General features: G+C 38.7%; 1 protein-coding gene across 6 annotated transcripts in view; it reads left to right on the forward strand.

Moving 5' to 3' along the window:
• ITGB8 (integrin subunit beta 8) overlaps positions 1 to 18,733 on the forward strand; it is a 69,388-nt gene that overhangs the window by 30,999 nt on the left and 19,656 nt on the right. For 3 of the 6 annotated variants that reach the window (XM_080385211.1, XM_080385210.1, XM_080385212.1), the window contains exons 9-14: positions 2,096 to 2,230; positions 5,187 to 5,592; positions 7,884 to 8,109; positions 9,689 to 9,792; positions 10,920 to 11,083; positions 18,510 to 18,635. In XM_080385211.1, coding sequence (XP_080241337.1) covers positions 2,096 to 2,230; positions 5,187 to 5,592; positions 7,884 to 8,109; positions 9,689 to 9,792; positions 10,920 to 11,083; positions 18,510 to 18,635 — 1,161 coding nt within the window. The other 3 variants (XR_013927752.1, XM_080385214.1, XM_080385213.1) reach the window with 3 other exon arrangements.

Genomic DNA, 18,733 nt, shown 5'->3' on the forward strand with positions numbered 1-18,733 from the left:
TGACAGTAAAGAAGAGTTTTGATAGGAATTTGAGAGGCAACAATGGAAATGGCTTTGTGAAATCTTGCCTGGAGTTCTCAACTGAAAGTAATAGTACAGGAAAGAGAAAATAATAGTATGGGAAAGAGCATCAAGTTGTTCTCCACAAATGCTTTACAGGGAATGGAAGCTTGAAAGTGGAAATTGGCATCTTGATAATGAATGAAAGATAGCCTGGGAAGAGGGGGGCATAAACAGCTTTGAAAATGAAGCCAGGTAGCATACATTTGATGTACAGCACAGGGAGCCCACAGGGCAGCATCAAAATGAACATCATGGGTTAAATAGTTGAATGCTGTTAAGGTGTGCAAGTTACAAAAATGCAGGTTCCAAAAGCTGGAAAATCGGTTACAAAGCTATATGCAAGGTATGAACTTGTATCACATTATTTTTAATTTATTGGACATGGTGGCTGAAATTTTCCATTGTACAAGGTTAACCACCTAAATCGGGCTGTTTGCTTTCAGCAAATTGGCTATAACGAAGAACCAAGTCACATCTCTGTTCCTAGTCAATAGAGTGGGTTTGTGCACATTTTTCTTACTGTCATGTTGGAAACATTGTGCAGAAGGCAAATACATTCAAAAGCAGAGGAGGTTAAGGTGTGATCAAACTGCAGAGGACTTCTCACTAATACTGTACTTTCTCTTATAAAATCAAGAAATCTCATTCTGAATATGGAGGTTTGCAGGAAAGTACTGGCAAAAAATGTTGATGATCATATCCTTTTGCATGGCACTTTTACACTGTCCATCCTAAATTGTATCCTGGTTTTCAGAGCGCAGTGCAGTGCAAACATTCAAGGAGAGGAAATGAAAATTTACAAAATAATTATTTAGTTCAATGGAAGATTCTGTGGGACTTTCCTGCTCCATCCACCCCCAGTTTGCTCTTGCCTTATTTTCATTTTTTAGACAGTATCTTCCTTCCCATCCTAAACTTCATTGGACTTGATAGTTTTAGATTTTTATCATACTTTTAGGGGCTTGTAATATACAAACACATGGTGAACAGGGCTTGAATGTTTTGCCTTCTTGAAAGCAAAAGTACTTAGATAAGAAAATAAATATAGTGTTGATGTTCGATGACAGTGGGCCTCTTGCACTCTTGTTCTAGGCAAGGAAACCTTAGGCTTAGTTGTGGAAAACCCTGGCTGAAAATCCCTGTCTAAAAAGCCAACGATGAGTCACTAATTTTCAAAAAGTTACTAAGATAAACATGTGTTCAGATTCATGTAATTAAATAGCCATTTATAGCAGTAAAAATATCCCACTAAACTAATTTTTTTAATAGTAATATGCCAGGAATTTTAATAATATCTTTGTGCAATTTTCAGCTTACAAGTTTGTACAGAGCTTTAGTGAATTTTTAAAAGGTTAAGAAGCAACATTTCTTCTTGGAAGGAAGTAGCATTTTAGAGCATGTAGTAAATACAAGTTGCAAAGTAGCTAGCTTTTTCATTATTTCATATTGCAACAAACTCTAGAGGGAATCAACCAGTTGTTGACTTATATAGTCCTAGCTGACTGAAGTTAGTCAGTAAGAATAGTCCCAACAGGCTTTCAATCATCCTAAGGTTTGTTCAGAGAAAACTTTTCCAAGACAGATGCAAAATATCAGAATTTTATAAAGTGTCAAGTCAATTAGGAACCTTTTCTGCTGGATAACAATAGTTGTATGTATGTGTACTTTTTTATTTTAAATGTGTGGCTAAAAGGCAGTGTTGTCTCTTAAACAATAAGCAGTTTTTGTTGCACACAGTTAGAATAGATATTCAAATTGCAAAAAATAGTCTCAAAACCATTTTAGAAAAGCTGAAAATGTTTTTATCTGGAAAATGTAATCCTTTTTATCAGAATTAACAGTTCACTGGCTGTGTGTATTTGGAATGTAATCGGGTCTTTATATGGGAAACAATGCTTTAATTCATTCCTTTATTCACACAGACAAGCTTTCTGCATTTTCAGTCAGCCATAGTCGCCATACTTGGTGTTAGTCGCTAATGCACATTATATGTTGAGATGCAACGTGACTAAAACTTGTTTTCTGGTTACAGAAACTAATCTCTGAAGTGAAAATTCAAGTGGATAACCAGATCCAAGGTCTTCATTTCAAAATCACTGCGATCTGTCCTGATGGAAGTAAGAAGACTGGCATGGAAGGATGTAAAAATGTGGGATATAATGAAGAAGTATGTTGATAGCTCTCGTTCTTCAAGGAACTGGAATACTTGTTTTTCTGTTTGGTTTGGCTTCAGTGGTGTGAAATCTTCTAGGGATTTGCTTAACTGAAAATGGATTCATATGATTAATTATCACAGACTCTCTATTATTCTCTGGTCTTACTTTTCCTGAATCTTTTTTTAATTCTCACTAATCTCGTGGAACTAAGGCTCAAAGCTTTTCCTGAAAGCTAAGTCCATTAAAATTCCCCTGCTTTGTCCTCCACTGGGCACAATGACCATGTTCATTGTGGTGAAATCTGTACGTAAAGAGGTTGTAAGATAATCACCAGTACAAAGGAATCACTGGAATTTGTGTTCCTTCGGTCTGTACTGGATGCCACCTTTCCCTTTCCTTGCTTTAGCAGTCTTCATGCACAGTCAGAGCTATTTTAATTAGTTATTTTATAAATCAAATTAATAAAATTATTTATCCCCATTTGGTTTGGTGCCGCCTACAGTATTAAATGAGTTGTAAAACTGGAGCATCATCTACCATGAAAACACAGGGGAAGATATCTGGCTAATGTAAAGAACATGGTTTTCTTCCCAGAACAACCTCTCCATCCTTGATATATTTATTTAATTGCTTGGACTAGTAGAGTAATCCATTGAGCTTGCCAGGAAGAGGTCTGTGTTGTTGGAGAGCAGGGTCAAGGAGTTCTTTTCTTCTTGACATGTACATATGTCTCAGCTGGTATGATTTTGCTTGTGTCTGTGTGTAGAAATAGCAAAACTAATCAGTAGATTAAATATCTGAATTTTAAATACATTAATTTAGATGTATTTTATGCTCTTCTGAATTTGGTCTGCGTGACTTGCAGCTGATTAGCTTCTCCAGTTTAAGGAAGATTTGCTGTTTTTTCTTCGTAACTCTTCTCCATTGTTGTTCCCTGTGCATGTCATAAGAAATAGGGCTGGAATTTGTTCTGTTTAATGAAAAGAAAAATATTTATATCTGTTTCTTTTTAATAAAAAGCCAAGGCATTTGATTGTAAAAGATTGCATGTGGTCCTAAACCTCTACTGCTGTTGAAAATGAGCCATCCTCAAGAGATTAATTTATTTTAACCGTAAATCCTCCTTTCAGTATTTGTTTACAGGCAAAATGCTTTTCCTTAATTCTCACATTCCTTTCATTGTCTAATCCTTCTTCCTTCCTTTTTTTACCAAAACACAAAGTGTATTATATTCAGGAAGAATCCTGCCTCTTCAGGGTGCAAAACTAACTTCGGCTATTAGTGAGTGTCAGCGTTCACAGTGCTGCCGTTATTTAGTCGCAATACGTTTAATCTTTCTGCTGCTGTGTTCAGACCCATCAAATTTTACAATTTGTACCCAAGACATGATTTGCTATCCCCTCTCATCTCCCTTGCATTCCTCCAGTACTGCATTGTACATGAAGATGATGTTTCCTAGCAGGGCTCTGTGGTGAACAAAAAGCACATTCTCTAGCTGCAGCCTGTCCCCCCTTCATGATACCCACCTGCCATATGAATTAATTGCTACATAGCCACACTTTTGCCCTGTAACTGAAGGGAAGAAGTCCCCTGCTCGAGAGGGTCTCATGCAGCTGAGGGCTTATGTGTGTAGTGCTGCATTTTGAGAAATAAGAAGAAAGGCAAAGGGCAAGACAAAGCCTCTGTGCCCCCTCAATATGACATTAAGCACATGCTTGTGCATAGCATTCTTCTCCTGTTGTCCGTGTAGGCAGCCACAACCCCGCTCACCACAAAGCCACCATTGTCCCCAAGGGCTTGGCTGTTCTTGTGTGGGGGTGCAGCGGGGGGGTAGGGAGACAGTGATGAGAGATGAATGGTCTTAGTCTTTGCGGGTAATTTCAACCTCATATGTAATCAGTTTCTTAGGTTCTTTTTTTTTTTTAATTTGGAAATCTGTGTTCTTTGATGGTAAATAGTAAAAGTATTTGCTTCTCAGGGGCTCCTTTCTTGCCTTTTCCTCTTGATTATATTTTCTCTGTGAGGAGGTGAAGAAGTGTTGTTTTCTGTCAGCAGGCTAAATAGCTTTAGTGAGAATACCCTGTCAGAAGCTTACTGGTCAAAAAATCCCCCCAGACAATCGTGAAATGCAAGATTGCTATCCAGTGAAGGTATCAAACACCAGAGTTTTCAAAGACTTTTAGTAGCAATTGATGTAAACACTATGGCAGTCATCTAGCCACGAAAATGATCCAGGGTCCTGTGCCAGGACTCCAGAAAGCCACAGGGGCTGCTGCTGCCATGGGCACTACTGGGATGAGGACCTGCGGCATAGTGGTGATGGCCATGACACGGCCAGGAACTAGGCACTGGGTCCGCCCTGAAGCAGCACTTGGTCTGCCCAGGACCACAGCAAGAGTAGCCGGACTCTCTTGTTCTGTCCCCATCGCAGGGGTTGGGAAAAAATAAGATGCTACTAAGGTGTACGCTATTTCTGTGGTTTTGTAGGAGTAGATAGGGCCTTCCAAAAAACCTGTGTGGTTTCTAGTTGCACAGACCATTTATGCAGCAATAACATTCGTTATAGGTTCTTTTTGGAAAGAGTATCTGTTTCTGTTGGTGTATTGTCTTGCTCAGTCTAGTCCTAATTCTCATCTGAGTATTTCTATATTATAACAGAATGTATAAATTAAATAATAACAGGAGGAGGATAATTCTATTACTATTTAACTTGTAATAAACCTGTATTTTGTGATTATGCTTTCTTAACATGAAAAGTAGACTTCTGTCAGTCTTCTATTGTTAGGATTTTAACTATATTTGTGATGCCTGTCATTACTGATGTATCATATTTGACAAATGGCCACTGTGTATTTTGTTATTATTAGCTAGTGCACACTCATATACAATGTAAGATGCTATTTTATTTATGTGTTAAAAATTATAGGAAATAATAATGATGTAAAATCTGTCTTTATTTCTTCTTAGGTACTTTTCAATGTATCAGTTACAATGAATGGATGTGATACAACTGGAGGAAAAAAATATGCAATACTTAAGCCTATTGGTTTCAATGAAACCGCCATCGTTAATGTGCAGAAAAGCTGTGCCTGTCAGGATAGAGACAGTGCAAGGCACAAAAGAGTATGGGCTGATGAAACTTTTTCTGATGACAAACAGTCCCATTGCAGTGACAACAGCTGTATCTCTAATAGAGAGACGCTTCCTTCTGAGAGGTGCAGACAGTACTGGGACCAGCCCATCTGCAGTGGTCAAGGAAACTGCATAGACGGAAAATGTTTCTGCTACAAAAACAAGCTAGGCAAAGTATATGGCAAGTACTGTGAAATGGATGATTTTTCCTGCCCGTATCATCAGGGACACTTATGTTCTGGTAAGCTACAGAGTTTCTGCCTCTATTTTCTCTTTTGTTTTTTGTTTTGGTTTTCTTTGGTTTGTGTTCTGAAGCTCATATACATGATGCAGCTGAAAACAACGATATAAAGCTGTCAAGTACAAGAGCTGTGTGTGCAGAATTAGTGTGTGAAATGTCCTGAACAGCCTGGTAGGAATCCATGCTTCTGGGCTTTCTTCACCACAGAGGTACGCACTGTCTTCTAAACTTCAAGCACTGCTTTTTGGGGGCTTTATTGAGTTTTTTCAAAGTTTAGTGTTTAGATTTTATCTTAGATTTTAAGATTTAAATCTCAAACTTCTTCAGAAGTAATAATACTGATATCTCAGATAAAACAGTATCATTATTCCAGAAAGTAAGATACACTTCAGTCTAATGCGAATATGAGATACGAAGATATTAGGAAGGAATCTTCCGGACTGAAGGAAGAAAATAGGAGGAAAACTTCCAGATGAGGTTCAAATTTTCTAACACCCTAAATCAGTCTTGTGAGAGATACAGTGACACTTGATTTCAAATACTGATACATATGCTAACACGGTTCTGAACACCTGCTCCAAAAAGGAGAGTATAAGTGAAACATCAACAGGGAGAACTGTTAGAAATTCTTATTCTTTTTGTGGCCTACTTTATGTTTTTAAAGAAATGAAAATTGCATATGAACAAAATGCAAAACATCTACTTCTTAAGTTAGTGTTACTAAGGAAAATGGGTTTGAATCACTTATCATTACTGTATCTCTACAAGAATTTTTTTTCCCCTCAGAAGTAATTAAGTATTTTAAAATCTGTACTCCTGTCCTGCCTGCTTTCATTTCACTGTATACTGACCAATGAGTGAATTGAGCGACCAATTTTTTTGACCACAGTTGGATAAATTGAGATTAACTCTAGGGATTTAAGTAAAGTTGTTTTGGTTTTCCTCTGCTGGTGATCATGAACTTCACATAAAATGAAGAGAAATAATGTTACCAATTTCTTTAAATACTTCATTCCAACACAAAGTATTACCATTCATCTTCTCACTCTTCTTCCCAACCCACTTTGCAAATTTGCTATTTCTTAACCGTAAGCAGACCTTTCAAACCTACAAGCTCCTAAAGCCTGAGATGTGGTGCCCTGGTCAGCTTGGGAGGCAGGAAGAGCTTTGTCTAAGAGGTGTTGGAGACTGTCACCTGTGATGAAGTCCTGCCCTAGGGTACCACAAGGGGAACCTGCTGCTCAGGGCCATGGCTGAGCAGTGTGCCTCTTTGTGGGATGTTTTCCAGTGCAGAGCCTTGCTCTGGTATGTCTGATGAGCCCCTTTCCCACTCCATTTTGCCCAGCCCAGGCAAAAAATGGGGCAGCCTTTACCTTGGCCTCACTCCCGCTTAGGGAATCCTTTCTGTTTGATGGGACTGTCTCCCTGCAGCTGCTCTGTGGAACCCTGCAGCACAAGAAGGGCCGTCACAGTCTGTGTGAAACTTGGGTACTGCTGAGGCACAGTTGAGGAGACCTCATGAGATTTGCTACACCTGCCTGTGCTTTATGCACTTTCTATTTCTCTATTTCCTAAAGGAGCTCTCACACACTGTAAAAATATGGCTAACCGTTATCAGGATGTCAGCTGTGCACCTGTGTAAATGCTACAACATGGAAAACACATGGGTTTTGCCCTAAAGCTCCCACTGCTTTGCGTGGAAAATTGTAAAGGCCATCAGAGGTTCTTCATAGCCTTTGAATCCTTGAGGCTGTGCATTTTAAGTTCTTACTAAACAACCTACAGTTCATAAGCACAGCGTATCCACCTGTCCAGCTCAGTCGCCTGCCCTTTAGAAGACGCAGAAAAGCAGTGCTGTCATGTGTGCTTCTGAAAAGAGAAGAAAAAACCCAACCTGGCATATGCAGTTATTATTCCTTCCTCCACTGAATCTTGCTGTTTATTTGATTTGAATGCGTTCTTACTAAGGAGAAGTTTGTTTACTTTGCCTGAAGACTGTTTTCCTGATTGTTGTGTAATTTTTAATCCCCACTGCTTTGATCCAAGGCAACAGGGGAAAAATCTGGTAAAAAGTTTTAGGATGACATCAAGGTAGCAGCTTTTGTTCAACAGCAAAGAGCAGCCATAAATATGCATCATGCTGATAATTTCAGCCCAGATTGTTAACTTAAAAAACGAATTAGCAAACCAAGGTCTATAATAGCTCACCAGCAATGCAAAATCTGCAAATAAACATTTTCTTTCTATGTTTTCATAAAAGCATATGACTCAAGACTTACCTTATGTTGTAGGTAATGGTGAATGTGAAGCTGGTACATGCAAATGCTTTGCTGGCTGGGAAGGTGACCGTTGCCAGTGCTCATTACAATCAGCAAAGCACTGCCTGAATTCAAAGGGTCAGATTTGCAGTGGAAGAGGAAAATGTGTATGTGGAAAGTGTGAGTGCACAGACCCAAGAAGCTTTGGCCGTTTGTGTGAATATTGTCCTACTTGTAACAAAGCCTGTGAAGAAAACTGGTACGTTTCTTGTGCGAGATTTGACTTTTTAACCCTGTAGCTTGGCTAGATGTGTGCTGTATTTCTTGGATATTTAGACTGTAGGAACAGTTTGTTCTTGAGACTTTTCTCTGTGTAGCTGAGGGGTTCACACTGGCAATTAAGAGAATTGCATGTCCGTATCTCTGTTCGCCAGACCAGCTTTCTGGAGTCAAAGGAGGTGTGTCCTGTGAGTATCGGTTTTTCATACAGTTATTAAAAGATGGTTCTTCATATGAAATCTTCCGGGTAGGAAATAAGCCCCATAAATTTGGAATTTTTAAAATGGATTTTTAGGTCCATTTCAAAAGTAAATCCTACTCTTGAAGGCCACCAAGTCCAATAATGTTGTCCAGATTTGGTTTGCACACTCCTTACGCTTCTCGGCTGCAAGAAGGAGGTGTGGAACACGAGCAGATTATCACTGCCATTGATCAGCAGAGCAGGTCTTACCAGAAGAACATTCTCCTTTACTCAGTTTTAAACCACGTAGTCTTTGCATTGCTAGTTTTAAAGCATGCCATTTTTCCTTACCCATGTAAAGGAAGGGGCAGTGTGGAGATCGAAATGAGCATCCCAAGGAGCAGAAAAGCTAGACCAAGGTCTCAGTGGCACACTGACCGGTGCTGGCTTAAACAGTCGATGAAGCCCTGTCCTTGGGCGCAGCTCTTCTATGCCCTCCTGTCAGCACATATAATGTTCTGCATCCCACTGTGGCAGAGAGGGTGAGAGATCAGCCTTTTATTGGAATGGGAATTGGGATCAAAACAGAGTTGCTGTTTATTTGTATTCACTTGAATTATAGCTCATCTGGTGAATATGCTGGAAAGCCAAGCTGGGCCATGTCTGAAAAGGTGACTGCTAAGACTTCGCTAGATAAAATGCAGTTGGCCTTCTGGCTTACACTTGCTCAAAGCTGCTGTGAAATGTGTGCCTTTAATAAATTCTGAAGAGGGAAGAGCTTTGTTAAAAATTCAGTCAGGGCTTTTTCAGGATCACGTGACACCTGTGTCACCTTCTGCAAGACTATACAGTGAAGATGGCAACACTGACAGCGCTGCATTCCACTGTGCTGCTGACCCTCTGAACTGTCCTGCAACGGGAGCTTAACGTGCCTTTCTCTTAACATAGCATCGAAAAAATTATTAACAAAGCTGTGTTTCCTACACCTGTCTCTACCTTTCAGTTCTAGCGTGCATGCCAATGAGGCATAGATAAGGAAAGACTGGGACTGATCTGGAGGCTGATAGCTGACGTGCTGGATCCTTAGCTACACTGCCTGAAAAACTCACATCACGAAATGCAGAACAGGGGCCAGATGAAGGTGGCTTGAAGCCAAGGATATGTTTTACTTTACAACTTCTGACTAGCTGGTTCTGAGAAGCATCACAGGGATAAAATGCTGAGAGAAGCATCACATTTCAGAAAAAAAAATAAATGTCACAATGTTTTTGCTAATAACAGGAAAACATTATGTGCAAGTGATATGTCAGCCTGTTGATATGATCTAAGGGAAGTGCAGAGAAAGACATGGGGTTTTAATTACATTTTTATTTCACAGGAATTGTGTTCAGTGCCATCATTCTAACAATGCATCTCACACAAAACTTGACCAGTGCACAACCTCATGCACTTACTTGCTGCATTATATTGACCAAACTTCAGGTATGTGACATTTTCTAGGTAATTCTGCTAAGAGGTGAATTTCTGTTGCAATTAGTAATTGAATTCACTGCTGTTACAATGGCTTTCAAATGTGCATCATATTATTACAATAACAAAGAAAGCGAGCAGGACAAAAAGAATAATCACTCATAGCTTCAGGGAAAGTAAAAGATAAATAATAACAGGAAATGTGATTGGCAAGCATTGCTAAATCAGATTTCCCAGCTCCTTGAGAAGTCACATCTAATAATAATGAATCCTTCCTGAGCAATGCTTAAAGAAATATTTATAAAAATCTCTTATGGCATCTGTATGTTTTATTACTTGGAATATACTGACATTATTTGACATTACCAGAAATGAGGAAGAATGAAGTAAGAATGTTTGCCTTATGTTCAGTAATGTTTAAGTATTACTTTCAAGTACAAAAAGCTGCACAGTTGTGAGGGCTGTGGAAGAGTAAAATTGTTTTTAATAAAATCTCATAAAGCTCAATCAGACCATGCTTCAAAAAAAATGTGGGTAAATGGTTACCTTTTTTCACTTCACATTTTTGTATGTCTTTTTATCTTACAGTTGTTGGTAAATGAGAAAACTAACTGTGAAGAGTTTTCTCATGATTTTAATATTAATTAAAGAAAGCTTACTGAGTGAGAGAGGTCTACCAGTGAGGAGAGCACTGGACAAGAATTCATCAAACCACATTTTCCTTCATATTTCACCAATGATCCGCACTGTAATCTTATGAAGATTATAAAACTGTCTTGGCCCCATACATCTCTAACATTTCATTCTGTTATTCTGTTTCAGCTATAAACTCACTGGTTTATGGAGAATTTATGGTGGCCAAGCCTGAGTCTTAGTTCTGTAGCTTAAAGGAGTAATAGTTTCACCCTTTTTCTTCCATGGATCTTAATCAGAATTGCCTTTCTTGATATGCTCCACTTTAAAAGCTTGCATATGGCATTTTTTCCCCGTAACTTCCCCAAAGTTATTTTCCTTTGACTTTTATCAGGCTGATGTTACGTTTATGTGACATTACTATGCAGTGGTAGATACACTTGGGTTTGAGGGATGTGCCTATTCCGTACATTAGGCTTTACGTTTGTGTTTTCATTTTGTTGCAGAATGTTTCTCTGGACGAAGCTACTTTAGAGTCTTTTCCATAATCTTTATAGTTACCTTTCTGATCGGGTTGCTTGTTGTCCTTATCATCAGGCAGATAATTCTGCAGGGGAGTAGCAATAAAGTTAAATCTTCAGCTGATTACAGAGTATCTGCAACAAAGAAGGTAATTGATTTCAGAGCCATCATATTCAGTATCTTTTTGTTGCATATAAAAGTTAGCTAATTGTTGATAAAAATTGTATCTTCTCCTTCAAGGATAAGATGTTTTTGCCTACTGTTTGTACAAGAACAGTAACATACAGACGTGACAAACCAGAGGAAATAAATATCGACATCAGCAAGTTACGATTAAACGAAACTTTCAAGTGTGAATTCTGAAGACAGTGTGTTTTCTGCAAATGTCAATTTCCATCATGCTCGACTTTTTAAAAGTTACCTTTTGTACTCTGTCAGAGTCTTGACTGTTGCCATATGGGTTTGTGTTTTGTGTTTTGTTGAATACTGTAACAAAGTGACATGTAAGCATATTCACGTAATGTGACTATGTTTGAAACTATAGCTGCTGTTTTAGGGTGGGTTTTTTTTTGGTTTGGTTGGGTTTTGTTTGTTTTTTGTTTGAAAGAAAAATGTGCATTACTACTGTTGAGGAACATTAGCGTCGATGTAGCACTTTAGCGTATTCTAATTTATTTAGTTATGGCCTAGAATGTAGACATGAACTGGTCTGACAAAGCACTGATCTCACTCTACATGTAGCTAGTACTGATGTGCTCTGTGGGAATGGACAAAAGCTGTGACTGAAATATTAACATTGCTATATATTATAGCAAGAGATGAAACTATTCAAATGCTCTTAAATAGAGTAAATGGTACTTTTATATTTCTCTCAGTTGACAAATTCCACTGATTTGTCTGCTTTACCCTCTTAGCTTTTCCTTATTACTTAATAAAAATGACTGGATTAAATGAGTGCTTAGTTACTGGTGTGGGTGTATAGTTGTGTGTGTATACACACACACATGCATGCACACACACACAGGTAGATTATATATATATAGTTTTTTATATGTATGATGTCACAAAGATAATTTATACTTGTTTCAACATAAAAACTTTTATACAAATTTTAAGGCATTTGGAAGCTGAGTGGCTGCAGAAAACAAGAGTTTCTCTGTCCAGCAGCGTAATCTACATGATGATCACTGCCGGCTGACTACACCTTTGGAGTCAGCAGCACCAACTCCATTGCAAGTAGATAAATTACACCAGAGCTGGTTTTGGTTTGCTAGCTACATGTCAGTGTTTTGCCAAATAAGAGCTTTGTTCTTTTTGTATGACGTCAGACATTAGTCTGATTTCACACACATGCTCTTTTTTTCTGTGTAAATCAGTTGACAGGATTACTTTTTGTGAATTCTTACCTAACCACTTCAGGTTTTGTGACTGTGCATTGGGAAATGTGTCCAGTGTGATGTGGAAAAGAACCTGCAGTTTGGAAGAAGGTGAGGAAAACAGGAGTCTTTTTGTCAAGACAACACATTAACTGACTTCATAAATGTCGGATCAAATTCTGCCTTCAGAAATGGGCAAAAAGTCTTCTAAATACAGTGGGACCAATATAAGCTTATCTGAGAGCAGAATTTGAGCTACAAGGTCAAGTAGAAGCATTTTCTTACCCCTGAAACCTGAAATCTATAGTGGTATAAGACATGTTATTGTTATATGCTAGTTGGAGAAGTCAACCTGATATATTAACTTTATACTGCCAAAACCCTACAAAAATCTGACCAACTTCCAATGCACTAACATCTTGCTGGCAAAAAGAAAAAATCATCTCAGAAGACAGTGTGCAGTGTATCATTTTAGCAACATTAATTACTGATACTAAATATTAGTCTGTACTTGTCATAGATAGGAATTACAGAAACAAAGCAGGACGTCTTTATATGCGTTTTTTAGGAATTGATATATATTTGTATTTCCTATTCTGTTTTTCTCCTGTAAATTCCCACTGAAATCTGAAAAGTATACATGTGAAAGGAAGGCAGGACGCAGAACAAATGATCAGTGTCATGTTCACAATTTCTTGGGTCATGGATTAAGTGAGATTGAGAAAAATAATACAGAGACAATGAGCCTTCCAGAAATTGTCATAAAAGCTTTAGTTCTTAGGGATTGTTTTTTAAAAAAGGTAAACTGGAGTATTAGATTCTCTAAAGCAGTCTTCAGTGTAGCCCCTGAGCTTTCCACCATACAGGTAGAAGTGTCTCATTTAAAGAAAAGGGGGTTTCATTACGCTGACCCTGATTTTACTGATAGGTTAATTGTATTATCTTAATTATAGATTAACTCTGCAATCTATCAAGTATACCTTAAACTTTCATTTTCTTTAAAATACGTAGAACGGTTTTCCTCCGGTGTAAATGAACAGATTCTAAACAATTCGTTTCAGTGGGTTAAAGAGAAAAGATTGATAAAGGTTTATCTGCTACAGCCCTTGTCACAGTTCATTAGTATTTTTAAGTGAGTAGGAAACAGTCTGTGGTTGTTTCACTTAACAAAAGAAACAAACAAAAAAAATTAAAATCTCAGCAGAGAATATCTGAGTATATAACAAAACATGTGACTATGTTCTTTAAACAGCATGATAGGTTTTTTTAACAAAAAGAAATCCTCAGATTGTATTTCTCATAATGGCCTTTAAAGTGTTTACTGAAGTGATAGCTAATGTTTTTTATTTTGAAATTAATTTTCACTGTTAGAGTGAGTTAAATTATGTAGGTGGGGGACAGCAGAGCTGAGTTCTTTGTGGAAGAAAGATCCGAGTTGTAACAGCCGTCTTCCAGACACATCTCAGTGCTAACTACTTTTCTTCTGTAGCACTTAGTTGGCATTGCAGTGCTGCCTGTGAAGGGGCACGGCCAGTATTTCCTTATCAGACACCTGCCTGAATGTTTAAAATGCTCTGGTCAATTCGAGCAAGCTCACAGGACAAATTGCACTGTAAGCAGCTTGCTGTCCTGAGGTTAAAAAAAAGTATACTTTTTAAAAAAAAAGGTTTTTAAGGAAGGAAAAAAAAAAAAAAAAAGCTTTTTTGCATCTCCCTCATGGTTTTGCTGCATTGTGGAGGAGGCTAGTGAAAAAGAATAAGCTGCTGCTAATGTGACAGGTCAAGGCTTTTAGAAGGCCCATGGGGAGCTTACACAGAGCAGGATCCTTGGGAGGAGGCTTTGTTTCTAGGGATGGAATCTATCCATGAGAAACTCTGGCTTTGCTTGGTCCTTGTTTCCCTCTGCCTTTGACCATGTTTTTCAGAAGAGCTGCTGCAGGAGATGAATAGCCCAACAAAAGCCTCACTATTTAGGGAGCTGTGTTCCCTCAGCACATGACCTTAAATGAGAAAGCAGCCTGTAATTCACAAGGAATTTCCTCGGCGATTGCAGAAGGACTCTGCTTCCTATAGTGCTTAATATGGGAGATGTTAAAGACGAATTAGTTCATATTAATTTTCAATGTATTGTGCGTCAAAGATGCTCATAAAAATGTGTGTGTGTGTGTGTGTGTGTGTGTGTGTGTGTAATATCTAACCTCAGAATAGAACATTCCAAACTTCTTATACTGGTCTTCTTCAAAAACTGAAAAAAAAAAGTCAAATAATTCAACTGTGTGCCTGTACCCAAAAATATACAGGCAGATACTGTTGTATCTCATCATTGGTTTGGAGAGTTATTTTTAGATTTGCTCCTGCAAACAGAACACGTGCATGACTTTTCACAGCAGATTTGTTAATGTTAAAATCCATATGTATACTTTTGAAATTCTAGTCTCACTTTTTTTACCTTTAACTGGCTACTTGTCTAACATTTCAGAAATTACATGTTTATGCAATGAAAAAGCATGCATTTTACTTCAGATATTTTTTTAGAGACTAAAATGAAGAAATGCTATGAATTGATTATTTCCAAGCATGGTGAGTACATTAATAACATTGCAGCAGAAGTGTGTGGGAAAATAGCTGGTTCGTCCAGAAAACGTGCACATGGTATGCAAGGAATTTTCATTGTGCCCAGCTGAAATTCCCTTACATTCACAAGGAATGTTGAGAGTGAACCTTAAAAAGGAAGGACATTTGTATAGGCATAGTTTACATTTTATCCATTATTTTCAACTGGATTTATTTTTTCCTCTCAGTGGTGTCATGAAAACCTGCTATGTAAAGTATTCTTCGGACTGCAGTGGAAAAAATCATTTTCCCAGTCTGGTCATATATAATATTTGTTTCCTGCGTGGTGTGCATACCTAAATGTAGAATGTGTTGCAAACCGTTGGAGTGACCATGTGAAACAGCTTCAGGCAACCGTAGTCTTAAAGCAGCCGTAAGGCCTAGGGATGCCCAAGGCAGAGACACAGCTTGGGTGCAAGTGCAAGGGCACTGCTGCTGGCGCAGGGACTTGAAAAGGGACAGCATCCTCAGCAGGCACAGGGTGTCCTACAGTTCCCCACAGCATCCCCGCAGAGATGGTGCTCTGAGACCACGCTCCATGTGTCGGGGCAGGAAGCCTGGCCAGCGGGCTGGCCAGCAGGGCTGCTGCGGCTCGTGTCCCAGGCGCTCGGCCGCGTGTTGGCACCGCATCGCGTGCAGCCGCGAGCCACAGTACTGCAGCTCTTCGCATCTGTACTGCTCGAGAATCCTTGCACATGACCTAGCAAGGGACTGCCTGTGCTGGTACGTACTGTCAACCTGGGTGCTGCAGACCTCCGTTAGAGCTGCTGAGAAGTCTTCGGGCATCTGCCCTTCAACTTCCCACCAGGCTGAGGATGCTCACCAGCCAGCCTTAAGGAATGTAAGCTGTAGCTGGGGAAGGGCACTTCTTCAGAGGCATTTGTGCTGAGTCAGTGCTGAGCGGCACTTACTCTGCTCTGACTGTGAGTGAAGCATAGTGCCAGTGTTCTGGCTGTCCGTTTGCAAGAGAGGGGAAAGATTTATTTGCTAAGCAGAAATGGAGCAGTAGTTAAGAAGAACACTACTTTTTAATGATGATCTTGACACTGCTCCAATGCACAGACATCTCGTCGATCTCACAGAGAATTGAAATTCATGGAGAGGGAAAAAAGGTTAAAATTAGCCAGCATGAATGCATTTCTATAGCGAGCCAAATCAGTGGGGTTTCGCTGGGTGCAAGCCAGCTCAGAATGGTTGGCCTTTATGGGGGGAGGAAGGGGGGTGAAAAAGAAAAAAACTAAAATAAGTAGATTCTTAAACTTTGGAAACACTGCTCTGGATTGCAAGTTCTCTCTGTTTCCTTTTCTGCACACACTCAAAAAAAAAAAAGGTACCTACTTACTAAAAAAAAAAAAAAAAAAAAAAAGTCTGGCATTTGTTAAAATAATGGCTTCTACCCAAATCCTAACATTTCATCCTGATATCTATATTGTGTTTGGGCTGTTCCAGTTATATTTTGAAGGTAGATGTTGAAAGGTGAAAGATTCTTTTGGGAAGGCATTAGCATTGGATGAATTCACTGTGCTAGCATCTTCTTCGCTTTTACTTACTACTGCTTCAAAAAATAAAGCTACTTTAAAGTGTCTTATTTAGCAATGGTGTGACAGCTATTAATAATACTACAGTTTTTAACTTTCTATTTAACATATACTACCTTTTGTAAAAAAATATATACAGATAAATAATGTTTCTCTAGATGTTATGCATAAAGAATGTTAGGAAGGGAAGAGGTTTAAAATAAATTTATAACTTCTTACTGTTCATTTTACATTTTAAATGATACCTTTAAATCACTACTTCTGTTTGTCTGGAAATATACTGAATATTTTATTATTTAAAATAGTATACTTTTATAGCTGTTTATTAATTTCAGTTGACTACTAACTTCTATTTTGATATTTATTAATGAGTTGACACTGTAGTATATTGAGATGTTTATTTTTCTATCAGTCAGAGCTGTAACAACTATGACATAGCATTATTTTAATGCAACAACATTGTACTTGCTCTCTAAAAAATAAAAATCGGTATTTAATCCATATGGATTTTTCATATTTTTAGTGTTCAATGTCTGTGATAAGTTAAAGAAGAGATGCTCACTTCCTTTTAAAAATATAAAGCACATTCATTAAGGTGCACAGATGTCTGCAAAGGGAAGCATATGACTACAGTCATTTTAAAATGGAATGATACTGTTTCAGGAGAGATAAAATATGAAGAATGCCATGTTTATCAGAGGTAGGCACACAGATGAATGCATGCTCTGGATGAAGGTTGGGAAGGTGGGGAGGAACACAACAGCAGTTAGCAATTCGTAGGTGCAGCTGGTTTACCTTGCCCAACCCAACTGAAACATGAATGCACCACGAGGTGCTAGCACTTTGTAGGGGACAAGAAGATACTTCTTGTAGAAATACAGTCTATAGATTGATAGGTTATTACAATAGCCTTACTTGTGCGTTCCGTTGTTGGGTGGTAGAGGAGCTGGTTTTCGGGGAAGGGTAAATCACAGATGCCTCATCTATGCTGCTCACTGCAGGCTTAAGTTGCTTTATGAGTACTGATGAAAGCGCACCACTGGATTGGGAACGTGACGCATGTTCTGTTCTCAGGCAGTATCAATAATAGCATTTGCTTTGCACAGTGCTACAGAAGCTTTCATGGAAAGGACTACAGACATTCAAAATTTGTGCTGTAAGACTATGATGCCTCAGTAAGAGACAGTGGCACTAAGACACCTGACGCATCACTGGTAAAACTAGCTGTTCACGCTTCTAACATACCCAGTTTTTGCTCTGGGGGTGAGAAAGAGAGAGCTAGAATCAAGTGACAACTGATACATGCTCAGTCATCACGTCGGTTAGTGTCCAGGACTTAACAATGTAATAGAAAAACTCTGGGAAAAGGTATACATCAAAACTAGAATTTAAAATAAGTATCACAAGGATGATCTTTTCATCTTTGTTGCTTCTTCTATCAAGGTATGGAACATAATCCCAATATGTCTGATGAGACTGAAGGCTGAGAAATTTCCTTTCACAGAGGCAGGAGTCATCAGCCTTCACTGACACACGGAGCAAGCACATGCAACCAGTCCTATGAAACGAGAAATACACGTTTTCCTGAAAAGCGCTTTATCGAGGGAACATTAATGTTATCTCCAACTGAGAGAAAACGTAAACCTAGGTCTGAATTTCAGACATGTGATTTAAGCATGAAACGTGAGCTACAGACATAGGGTTTAATTTTGCCATTTGATAATAATCTTGAAATCAAGGTTAGTGTTAACACTTCAGTTGCCTATAGACAGTGATCCTGGCACCAAGGTGTATTGCATACCCTGCATGTTACGGAATAATGGTAAGTGATCTGTATGAAGTCTCTTTTTTTCCTTCCTGTGTCCTGAAATCCAGCAAGTAAATCACACCTATATACCTTAAAAATGTGGAAATAATGACAGATAGGGTTTGTGACACTAGTGCCATTGTATTTAATCAAATGTTATTCATATCCACGAAGTTGTAAGTGAGGGCACAACAGTGCCCTAATTTGGCTCTAATGTAATGCAACTGCTATTTTGTTGCAGATACCATTGACAAGAAAAAGACTTGCTGCTCAGTCTCTCCAAAGAGGAAAGAAACCTAAATTACAGCCTCTAAAGCCGGAGGAGGAAAGAGATCCTGATTTCAGCCATTTTTTTGACACCAGTCACGTAGGTGCATGCTATTACAGAATTTCTCTCCCTGCATGATTCCCTCTGTGGTAGGTGTAGAATTTGATCCAGTATACAGGGAGGGTGGCGATAGGGAC

Source organism: Falco punctatus (genome assembly GCF_963210335.1).
Source record: "Falco punctatus genome assembly, chromosome: 4".
NCBI classification, from domain to species: domain Eukaryota; kingdom Metazoa; phylum Chordata; class Aves; order Falconiformes; family Falconidae; genus Falco; species Falco punctatus.